This window comes from Adiantum capillus-veneris, chromosome 27 (genome assembly GCF_014529385.1).
Source record: "Adiantum capillus-veneris isolate H3 chromosome 27, ASM1452938v2, whole genome shotgun sequence".
In the NCBI taxonomy this organism is placed as follows: domain Eukaryota; kingdom Viridiplantae; phylum Streptophyta; class Polypodiopsida; order Polypodiales; family Pteridaceae; genus Adiantum; species Adiantum capillus-veneris.
The window spans coordinates 125,495,114-125,507,661 of NC_140957.1; the positions used below are offsets into that span (position 1 = coordinate 125,495,114).

General features: G+C 40.2%; 1 protein-coding gene across 1 annotated transcript in view; it reads left to right on the forward strand.

The window, feature by feature from the left end:
• The window catches only part of LSM1B (Small nuclear ribonucleoprotein family protein), a 43,024-nt gene extending 41,450 nt beyond the window's left edge, over positions 1 to 1,574 (forward strand). The window contains exon 5 of the mRNA XM_086503562.1: positions 1,014 to 1,574. Within this exon, the coding sequence (XP_086359688.1) occupies positions 1,014 to 1,091 (78 nt within the window). The 3' untranslated portion in view covers positions 1,092 to 1,574. The remainder of the gene's footprint in view (positions 1 to 1,013) is intronic.
• Positions 1,575 to 12,548: the final 10,974 nt, after the last annotated feature.

A 12,548-nucleotide genomic window follows, 5' to 3' on the forward strand; every position in this document is an offset into this window, starting at 1 on the left:
TCGTCTCTGTATTAAGGCCGGGTTCAGATGAAGCTGGCAGTAAACTCTCCACTTTTCACAGGCTGCCACTGCCCTCACTCACAAGAGGCGGAGGTACTTCGATTTTACATTTTCCCAGAAGTCTTACCATCCAATAAGCGATAGCATGCTGGTTGCACTCTTTATCTGGATGCTGTTGACGCATGTTCGATGCGCATGCTCCGTAATTTGCGTTTTAAAGTGGCTGGAAGCAGTGCATTTCTTTTTTTGGGGGGGGGGGGGGATGCGCTCGCCCAATTTTGTTTGGGTTTGGAAATGAGCTCTGCTGTTTTGCTCCAATGAGCGTTCTCCATGGTTGATCCACGACCCTTTGGAATTCTCTTTCACTGGCTCTTTTGAACCCAGCATGAGGTGATGAAAATTACCAACACCGTCTTGCATGAACCCCTAATGCCTTTTCAGGGACGAATAGAAAGCATCTTCTCTATGTAATTTCCTGCGTTTTTCTGCATTTCTTTTTTGAATGTACATAGCTGTAGGTTGTAATTCAGGCTTCTTTCAGTGACAAGCTTTGAACCGGTGACACTGGACACACTTGATGTTGAATGTGTCAGCCTTTAGAGAACTTTTCTTCAACCTTTTACCTAGGCTGAATCTTGCGTTTTCTGGCGGAAGCCAAGTCCAGGCTTTAGGCTGGGTGGGGCTTTTGAGAAAAAAGGAGTTTGGAGGTGAAAAGAAATTTCGTGTCAATGGAGTCATAAAGCAAGAGTAATAGGAGCAGTGGGAAGGAAATTCGGATGGGTATCTTATGTTTGCGATTTTTTGCTTTTGGTTTCTGGGCTTCTTCTTTTGGATGTGGTTAAGTGTATGTATGCATGGACTGCATCGACATGGAGGCTCTTGAAAACGCAATTTGTGCATTATTGGATATGGAAGGGTCCGGTGAGCATATGAGCAATCATAGCCTTTTGCATGATGTGTAACACATCTCAATCTCGTGTGCTGTTTAACACAATTCAATCCTCTTTTTTCAGGCCCTCAAAGCAGACAAAGAAGCAACTGAACTCAAAGGTTCAATGAGGAAACGAATGGAATTTCTAGATTTGGAGTGAATGCTCGACTGGTACTTGGACAAGACGGATTCTTTGAGGTTCTAAATAATCTTTGTTGCTATACATCGGATCAATCTTCATGAAGAACGTGCCCAATCAGATGGTGGTTTTAAAGCCTTCTGGTCCGCTTGTTTTAATTGCGGAAAGCGCGTTCGAATACAAGTGAAGGGGGGTGGCATTTCACTAGGTAACTTTTGTCTGCTGTGATATGGGGGGAAGGAAGACCTGGCCACATGGGGAAATATTATGATAGGCAGAAGATGTTGTATCTGCAAAGTTGTAAGCAATGTTTTTGAAGAAAAAGCATATAAGCTATTTGAAGCCTTTGAAAAGAATTGGGGTGTTTTAGATGGGGCACCTACTTGATTGTAGAGGTGGTTATCTTACCATTAACGCTGCCTATATTTTATCATGTGTGTGAGAGTAAACTTGTATTTATTTTTTTCCAAATAATAGCTGATCGATTTTTTGGAAGGTTCTAAATTGAGGAGGATTATTCTTATGTTCTACATTTTTTATGACATGGGTCAATCAATGTACTCACTTGTAATTAGAGGTCGAATGTCTGTATGTGGTATCAGACAAGTGGCCAATATGCCTTTGGCCGGACATACCGCTTTTGGCTGACCACTTATCAACAAAATTATCCACTTATTCATTATCTCAGATTGTTCCCCCTTGATGAATGTCTCCTAACTTTTCAAGAGTTCCGCAAATTGTACAGCAAATGCTTAGGACTGTTACACTTCAATTTTATGGGTTTTATTTCTATCTATTTTGGGTTTAGGACTATCCTATCGCTAGGATCGGCCTTGCCGATGGCTGCTTCGCTTGCTTTTATTGGCACAAGCCGCCTACCACTTAGCGGAGTCCCGTGTTGTTAACAAACAAACACTACCCCAGATTGGATTAATGGTATTACTGGACAATAAGAAATGACCTTGAATTTTTCTTAAGTGAACCCTTGGTGGTTATGAAGGGCATGGACTCGAGGAGTCTATAGAAGAGTATGGACTTCATGAGTCTATTGAAGGGAAAGGACTTGAGGAGTCTATAGGAGGGTATGGACTTGGAGATTCCTTGTGCATTCGAATGCTTTCGGCAATCTTTTTTCATGACACAATTTCCATCAATCAAATTGATCACATTCACAAATGAAAAATGGCTGGTATTTGAGTTTGCAAGCACTGGGGAACAGAGTTTACCGAAGATTTGCTCTTAGTTGCCCAAATAATGGGAAACAAAAATGGTCGGTATTCGAGTTGCTTTAGCAGTGAGTGTCAGAAGGATTAGTTTGAAATGTTGGCGAGGGGTGTAAGAGTGATGGATATCACATCCCATTTGTCTTGTTTCCTTAGCCTTCTTACTTTCCATTGTGATGTGGTTGTTCATTGCAGGTGCTTTACATTCATGTTCACAAGTAGATATCTAAGATGGTCCAATTTGCAACTTTGAGGAACCTTGATGAAAACTTTTGACACACTTTAGGTCGATATACTTACAAAGCAAAGGTTCAAAGGTGGAATCAATAGGGGAAAACGCCATTCTTTTCAAGTTCATGTGTCAAATTTATGGAGGTGACATTTTTGGAAAATCATTTTGCATCTTTTATAGTGTTCTTGAAAATTCTTTGGTTGATAATTCCTATGTTGCCTTTATGCTCGTGTGCGTATAGAGCATACTTTGTTAAGTACAAGGGGAGGGGCATATAATCTCCCCCCTTGATTTTGAATAATAGGTGTGGTGGGACTAAAAATGAAAGAAGGGAGGACGAGGAGGAGGAGGGCTTCCAAAGAGGTCCCTCATTTGAGAATTGTTCTTGCACATGTACACAACATTCTTAAACATGCACACTTGACTTTATGGCTTCACAACATGATTTGGTCATCTAGAACCCAAAAACTTAAGTAACTAGGAACTTTCGGTTCACTTAATTATGCAAGCCTTATAGCCAAACACCACATTGATGACAAGAAAAACATTAACTGTGTTTTTTCTTAAAGCTCTTTAGTAGTGAATTGATCACATATAGATGATATGGTACATAACATGGTATAACTAGCTAGCTTGGATTTGTTTATAGCCAACTAGTTAAGTAAGATGTGGATGGTAGGGTCACTATTTTAATTGCCTTCTAGAGTAATCCATATTAGATATTGAGTGCGTTTCAAGTATGAAAATCACAACCAATGTAATTGGCCAACTAGTGTCCTACAAGAGTTAAAAGGCGCATTTTACAAAGCATGGCCATGTATATAGGGGTAAACAAGGGACTTTGGTCACATCTCTTTTTTAGTAGTGAATCCCCTAGGGGTCTACTATAGTATTGCTAGCAAGGAATTTCGGTCACGTCTCATTATTTTAGTAGTGAATCCCCAAAGGGGTATACTATAATATAGCTACCCAACTAGCTAGGCAACTGCTTAGCTAGTTGCTTGTTTCAACAACCGTCTGAGTAATATGATATAGTTTGAGCTAGCTAGCTAGCTAGTTAGCTACTTAGTTATGTACCGATATGTCTACTTTAGTAGCCTTGTCGATGATTTAGTATGATATAGCTAGCCAACTAACTTCATAGCTAGTACGGTATAGCTAGCCACCTTCTTAGCTCGTTAACTAGAAAATTTGTAAACTCTAAAATCCATCTAGATAAAATGGCATAGGAAGGTTTAGCCAATTTGTTACCTAGCTAGCTAGTTGTCTAGTTTGACCACTTTGACAACCATGAAGAGATAAAGTATAATTTGGTGTAGCTAGCTAGCTAGTTAGCTAGTCATGTACTAAGCAACCTAGCTTTATAGCTAGGTTAACTACTTTTAGTAGCCTTGTAGTCGATTTATTGTACTATGGTATAGAAAACCAACCACTTGCTCAGCTTGTTATCTAGATAGCTAACCGACTTGCCTATATAGCATGGTATAGTATGTTATATCTTCTAACTAGCTATGTGGCTAGTAACTAGTTTGGCTATTTCAAAAACATATAGGTAATATGGTACATTTTGATGTAGAGAGATAGCTAGTTAAATGAATTCCTAGCTTGAAAACTTGAATCGTTTGTTGTTAGCTACTTAGCAAGTTACTCAAAGAAGAATTAGTTAGCTATTCGGATAGTTAGCAAAGTAGTGATTCGGCAAGCTTCATTCAAATCAACATAGCTACCGCTAGCTAGGTAGTTATTGGGCTAAACTACTTCAAAACCATGTACATAGTGTGGGTTTAGGTAGGTAGCTAGCTAGTAGGGTATAACTAGTTACTTAGCTAGGTAGGTGTAAAGAACATTTAATTACTTGTTAGGTAGTTACCTTAGTTTAGTGAAATAACTAGCTAGCTTGATAGATAGTTAGATAGGCAATAAACATGTTATCTAGCTAGTTGGCTAGACGAGTGTCTAGTGATCTCGCAAAATAGCTACCTAACTAGCTAGTGAACAAGTGAACTAACTAGCTAGATAGTTATTAGCTCTACGTAGCTAGCATGGAATCGCTCAACAAGTAGATGAGTCACCCATGGCCATATCTAATTAGCAAAATGGATTGTTACTTGTTTGGAGAGACAATCCATCACTTGCATGTTGTTTTTCTTTTGAAAAATGCATTTTTTAGCAAAACGGATTGTTACTTGTTTGGCGCGACAATGCATCACTTGTATCTTGTTTTTCTTTTGAAAAGTGCAATTTTATGCGAAATCATATAAAGATTCAACTAGATTATACTAAAATTCTAGAAGACTCTATATGAGCTCATTTTGCAACATAGTTGTAAAAATCAACATTTTTAATTGAGAGTTGAGCATTAATTTTATGGAATTATAGCTTGTCTTCTTACATGATAGACTTCTACAATTCTCAAAATAAAATGCAATCTTCATAAGTTCCTACAAAATTCTTTAATGATTTTGACATGATTTTATGGGACCAAAACGGGTAGAAATGGATCTTGGATGCTTTAAAAAATGTGCAAGAATTCTAGCTAAAAGGGAGATATGTACTAGCTTGAGAACCCCTAATTGTCCATGCACACACACCTCTTCATTATGAGGAAAGTAACGGTAAGGAGCTAAAAGAAAGGTCTTAAAAGTGGATAAACCACCAAAAAAGAGACCTAGTGAGTATGTTTTTGGAGTATCTCATAAAATCAATGCGATCTTTAAAAAGGCATTCATGATCAAATTGGAAACAACAAGATTTGAAAATTTTGTGTTGATTTTTTCCATAAATTGAGTGGAATAAGGAGGAATTTAGGAATTACTGCAAGACTTCCTCCTCTAAAAAAGGCTCATTTATGAGCTCTCTCTCTCTCTCTCTCTCTCTCTCTCTCTCCGCCCCCCTTCCCCCTTCTTACAAGTTCTCTGTAACTACCATCTCCTACATGCTGTTTAGCTCTTCATGCTCACGTGAACGTCTTATCTCATACATAATTCTTGTTCCTCTCTATCTCCCTTTCTACTTGTAGGAGTCTTCGCACGATGAGTGTTTAAGGGCTTGGCTTGAGGTTGTTGACTTATTCTTCTAGAAAAACACCTCCTTATGCTGCTAGACGTTAGGGTTTTTGTCTTTTTGATCTAGAGAGTCTATGGTGCATAGCTAGTGCAAAGCCAAGAAGCTATGAACGTGCATCTCACCTGCCAACCACCTCATCTTATATGATGCTCTAGCTGCTATATTTAGGAGACCCCTTAACAAAGCAATTAACATAGCTTATGGCTTATTTATTTGCATAGGGACCTTGTCGCACAAGGATATACTTACCCTAGTCTTGACATTATTCCCCCCTTGAAAGAGAGAATTTGTCCTCAAAAACAAAAGTGGGAAACCTCTTACAAAGAGGACGGATGTTTTCCAAAGTGGAACCTTCTTTAGGTTGATCTTTCTACCCAAACACCCTAATAAAGAAACCTCTTCTCCATATTAATGACCCCTATACATAATGTGCATTCATGGAGTAAGGAACTCCCTAATTCGTGTTCCCATAGGCTCAGAGCGGCTAAGACCCTTCTCCTGACAGGTAGAACCATGTATTGATTCAAGATCTCTCTGCGAGAGAATAGAGATACTTAATTTCTTTTTGGAGGGGCGATTGGTTCCAAAAGTCCGACATTCTATCCATATCATGTGTATATGAATCTCTCTATCTTTTTGTAGCCATCAATCATGCATGTAAGTGTATCAAATCTCTCTTTAGTTTTGATAACCCTACACTAGTTAAGCTTAATTGAATAATTCTCTTAATACTTCATTAGTTTTTGCTATTAATTCTCAATTCACTGACAATAAAGTACACTCTTCCATTAGTCTTCTCAACTTTTGAGATGGAGAGAGAGAGAGAGAGAGAGAGAGAGAGAGAGAGAGAGAGAGAGAGAGAGAGAGAGAGAGAGAGAGAGAGAGGACACTATTATCTTGGAAGGTCATATATGACCTTTGGGATGAAAATAAACATGTTGCATGGTCTATGTTGAGATAATAAATGGCTGGGAAAAGGAGTCTGGTAATTGAGAGTCATTAAAACCTTTTGACAATGACAAATTTTTCTGAAAATCAAGAACAAAAATAAAGCTACTATGGTGCAAGCAAAAGACACCATGTCTTAAAATCATGCATCACCAACAACTATGTGAATGAGAACAAGTTTCAATAATCCCTTGGTGGCCCCCAAGCAACTTGACCAATCTATGCCATGTGTAGGTATTGTAGGGCTCATAGCCACGTGAGTCTTGAGGCCCTAACCTCTAGGCTCATAGCCTTTAGGCTCCTAGCACATGCTTAGCCATTGTAGGCTGACACTCTTGGACCCGTGTCTTGATACATTAGACTAGAATAGTCTCTTCTACAGTGAGGATGCCCCTTGGGTTTTGGAAGTGGGTGAAGTCAAAATTAAGTCCAAAGCGGTACTTGATTTTGTAAAAAAAAGATCAACAAATTGGTATTCTTGAACAACTCAAAATTTGGCCCCTCAAATTATGTTTTTCCTAAAAACCTATTTTGAGTAACAAGCATAATAAATGCTCAATTTTTTTTTGTAAGGATGTAGAACTACTCTTGCTCTTGGTTTTGATTAAAAAATTGTTGGGCTGAGTCCACATGTGAAATTTATGCTTGGTCTAGTGAAAAGTCTTCTCCTAGAAATCCCAAACTCCAAAATTCAAAGTTTTGAGTGCTTTTCCTATTTGAATATAGTCCAATGAGTGTAAAATGGTATGTATGAGTTGGCTGGGCTATTTGGAGTCTACAAATACCACATAGAAGAAAAGTCTACAACAAGCCCAAATAACTGCGATGTTTGGAACACATATGAAAAATTTATGTTCAGTTGAGCTTAGATTTGAACCACGAGACTCATGATAGAAAGGGAAAAATCTCATGCATGTGTAAGCCAAGATTGGTTTCTCTTGGTTCTTTGAGCTCAAACATACATTTTTCCTTGTTCTCCATGGCGCTCAAAATACATAATACAAAGATTGGTTCTCCTTGTTCTTTGAGCTCAAACATACATTTTGGTGCAAAATGGATATCAAAAGAAGAAGTTATCACCCAAAATAGGTTGCAAATTGTTTGCTAATTTGCTCGATAAAAATTAAACAATATCTCCTCTTTATGAGAATTTTTGAGGGTTATCTATATGGTTAGACTCCTCTTGAAATGTAGAATCAGGCCGTGAAGTCAAAGTACCCCAGTATATAGAGTTCATAGATCACGATCCTTGGTGTACCAAATAATGCTATACTTTGTCCTTGCCACTCTCTTGTATTGTGTTTTGCTACCTAATTTTTGATGGATTTGGACAAAGATTTCTCCCATAATCAATTATACTACGTATTTGGTCAAAATTTCTTAGTTTTTGGCCACTAACAAGCTGTTGGAGGTTACTTCTCTGCAATACTTCACGAGGATTTTCTTCTAGTCTAGATTTGTGAGGAGGCAGTGTTTCAGGCTCATCGTGGGGGACTGATGGATCCTAATTTGTGTTGGCCCCTAGGTCTCTAAACACTGACCCTGCCACCCTCTTGCATGGCCTCTCTATAGTAATGTCTCAAATTCCCAAAAGATTTGGAATGTTTTACCCTCTCAAATGTGTGTTTCAAGGTCTCATTTATTTTTTAAAAGCTGCAAACTTGGTTTTTGCTTGAATTTTCCTCAAATGAGCTCCTTTTTCAATTTGACAGTAATGATTGCAATCCTCACTGTCAAATGAGGGGGGTCATGGATCACAAACCATTGGTTTCCTAAGATTGCATTGAGATGTATACCAGTTGATTTTGTCCTTGCTATTACAAGCCTAGATATTGTATTCTTTTGCAAAAAAAATTCTTAAAATTTCTCTAGACTTCCTAATTTGTGTTTGGTATTTAGATGTTTGCTTATCCCTTAACCCAAAACTTGGAACTTCTGACTCTACTGGATTGAAATAGTTTTGATCAATAGTTGGATTTATTTGAGGGATACAAATTGTTTTCTATGCATAGATTTCACTATAAAGCATAGATTTCACTTGGAACTTTTGACTCTACTGGATTGAAATAGTTTTGATCAATAGTTGGATTTATTTGAGGGATACAAATTGTTTTCTATGCATAGATTTCACTATAAAGCAACAAAATATGCGTTGCAAGGCATATGAGGAGAGGAATAAGAAAAATAAGGACATCTCTCATGAAGAAAATGTGTCCAAAGAGGAGGCAAGCCTCTCGAGCAAATAGGAATGCATGACTTATGAGACCAAGTTACAATTGAAATTATGCTTTTGGAATTGCAATGGATACCCATGGAATGCGGGGGTTGGCATAGATGAACTAACAAGCAAAGCCAATGTTGTACTTCTTATTGAGATTTGGGAGCATGATACACAAAAGATTAACAGGTTGGAGAATTACAATGTACATTCATTGATGTGGCCAAAGAATCTCAAGCAACAAAGAGGGAAAGGAGGGGTATCATGTATGGTTAAGAAAGAATTGGAAGATTTTGTATCAATTGTGAAATATGATAAGCACAAACATTATGTATGAATAACTATGACACTAAAAAGAGTACCCTTTTTTGTAGCCAATTGCTACATTCATCATCATGATTTCCTATGTTAACAGTCAAGCCAGAACAACACCCTTCAAGTCGACCCCCCTCTTCCTTGAGCGCAGAATTTCAATGTATTCCCATTGTTTTTCCGAAAGCCTTGTAATTATTTGATCATCTCTGATTGAGAATCTAAGTTATAGAGTCTATAATGAGTTTGAGTCCTGTATGGTTGGTTATAGGCCACGAGAGCCCTAGGTATAAAGCCTAAGCTGTAAAGTGGGAAAAGAGGGGTGCAATTTTTGGGTGAGCAATTTCAGGCGAGCGCTTTTTAAGAATCGGGCGAGCGGGTTCCCAAAAGAAGGGATAATCTACCCATCTCTCTCTCTCTCTCTCTCTCTCTCTCTCTCTCTCTCTCTCTCTGTATCCACTCTCTCTCTCTCTCTCTCTCTCTCTCTCTCTCTCTTCAACTAAAATTTGATTGTCGGTTCACGACCAACTTACATTCAAACAAAAACCACCATAGATGCATTCAATACACTATTAATAAGACAAACAGAAGTTCCTTACACATAATTATGGTCTATTTCATATAGCAAACCCCAAATCTATGTGTTCCATTGCATCAAAAGTAAATACATGGGGGGGGGGGGGGGGGGGGCGGCGGCGGGGGGGGGATACATCATGGGTGAGGTGGATGAAAGAAGGGCGGTGGGGGGCCATATGCTCTGGGAGGAAACAAAGGTCGTGCCAACCGGGGCAGTGCACCAAATGGTGGGGGAACTCCTCCAAATGATAGAGGGTACGAACTATATGTGGGGGGGGGGGGGGGGGGGGGGGGGGGGGGGGCTGTAGGTAGTGAAAGAGGCAATGGATCGACTCTGGACGGGGCCTCAGATGTGGAGGCAATGAATGCACCGAGAGATGGTCCAGTTGCACGCCATGCCAAAATTGGGGCCGTGAAAGTGGGATACCGAGCTGCTACTGCCTCGCCCTGACTACTGAGTGGTGTTAGGAAAGGTGGCTCCAGCGGATGAAGCTGCTTTGTCACCTGCTTCGGTCGCTCAGTTACTTGAGCTCTGACACTCCTATGAAACATCAATGTTGAGCCTAAATCAAAAGGTAGGCACTGAGCTGGCTCTAGACAAGCACTGAAAACTGACCAATCCTTCTCACAAATGATGCAATGCCTGCGTAGTAGTAAACATTGTGGTGCCAATGTCCCCACTCCTGCAAAAAAATCCAACACAGCATCTCCCATGTCTGTGAAGGTACCTAGTACCCATCTGCAAAAAAGTTATCTTTAGATTTGTTATACCTATAATTTTATAGGAACATGAAGAAAAACTTCCAAAAAGTTTCTACCACCTGGCAAATGGTGGACTCCTCTCAACACCTCTACGATAAGGCTTGCCCATACTATCAAGCGTCCACTGTGTGGAATCTAGACCTGGTAGCTTCTCCCACAACATGTCGTCATCTGCAGAGAAGCCATGTACATTTGCTGCAATCTCTCCATCCGCTCGATTATATCTCGGAAGCCGACGCCCATCGGTTCTAGGAGGTGAAAAAATGACTAGCAACAAAGTACCAACCTACAAATAACAGTAAAACGTTGTTATTTTGAAATGCAAACATCGAAGTTACTATTCAATATCAAAACAAAAAATAACATACCCCCTCTACATAGTCCTGAATAGTCGTGCAACTAGACTCCGACAGTCGTATGTACGATATCCTCAACAACTGGAAACGAGCTCCCTCTGCCTTCGAAGTGACAATGGACAGATGTTCTGCACAACATGTTGCCACAACCATGCCATCAACCAAAAGAAACTCGGTTGCCAGAAGGAATGCAGCATCACAAGCTCACTATCCCATTGGTTCCATAAAGGAACCCCACCCGTGCTAGTTGCATGTGGCTTGTGTAAGGGAAAGGCCATGTACATCAAACGTACGCCGCCCAATCTCAAGCTGGGGTTCATCTGCCCTGTTCCTGATAGAGATCCCAATAATCTACGTAGTGACTGCATAGAACTGCATGCAATCTTTGTTAGCACTAAAATTGTGGACATAACTTTGATTGTAAATAAGTGGCATACCTGTCATTGCACAACACATATGGAATAGCTTTTACCAAGCACTTGACACTAGCATGCACTGCAAGGTGGCGTGGCTCTACATGCATATCTGTATGTAGCAACATAAGATCAAATATAGCTTTCAAGCAATGCGAAAGAGAACAACACAACATTAACCATTTTCACGTACCTGGAGGGTTTTCTCCCACAACTCTGGCCATGTCTGATAGGTCCTCTACAGCCTTGCCATGTGCTGGTGAACATGGAGGAGACTCCTGGATGCCCCCTACTGGTCTTGGAGTGAAGGAAAGTGTCGGTACACTGTGGCTCATAGCACCAAGGCTATGAGCACTATCGCTGACTTCTACAGAATACTCCTCAACCACATGCTCGCTCTCACTATCACTGGAAACAACAACCCTCTTCCTTCTCTTCCCACGTTGCTGGTCAGCCAACGGTGCTTGCGGGTCTTTCTTTGAGGCCTGTTTCTTTTTGTCCGGTGTCTTTGATGTGTTTGGAGATAGATCATCCTCTATCACAATGGCTTTCTTCCGTGATGCAGTATGCTCCGCTATTAATTAAAAAAGAACAGTTATTGAGCCCATGTTGTATTGCTGCATGGCAAAAGTAAAAACTATATAGTATGATACCTATGTATAGCGGATCCTCTTTGGGTGGGTACTCCTTGTCCGGGTGGTCCAACCACCAAGGACATGAGCCACACTCCCTTTGACTGCAAGTCATCTATCCACTCGTCAGGATATAAGCCCGTCTTCTCTCTCTCCGACATGCACCATGCATCACTGGGGTGCTCGAGAATGGGGAAGACAAGAGCATCTCTCCACCATCTACAAGACATACCACAATGTTTTGAGCCACCAAGAACAAGATTAGTGTATCCTACTACATTCTTAATTTGTCAATTAAAGATGTCAAACATGTACAACAAGCGTCATGACGTGCAAGCAAAGTGGGGTTGCTCTTCGGGATCCTGTGTGGACTTGATCCGAGCACTCCACTTCTTGAAGGCCTTGTCAAAGTGCTTCCGTCTGTATGTTAGTAATGTGTGGGCAAGTGTGCAACCATGCCTACCTTCAGCCTTCTCGTGTTGGATAGCAACATTATGATTCTCGCCCTCCATTTTCTCGGCCATCTCAAGCACTCTCCTACAGCAAATAATAAGCCACAAGCTAGATTATCAACAAATTGCTAGTTGGTGCACATAATCACAAAATCTAACCTTTCCAATTTCCACCAATACACGTGATATCGAAGCCACTGGATCCAAGCCTTCTTCATCAACCCTATGTCATTCTCCTTCAAGGATGCATCACCACCTTGGAGCAAATCAATCAAGCGGCACTTCCTA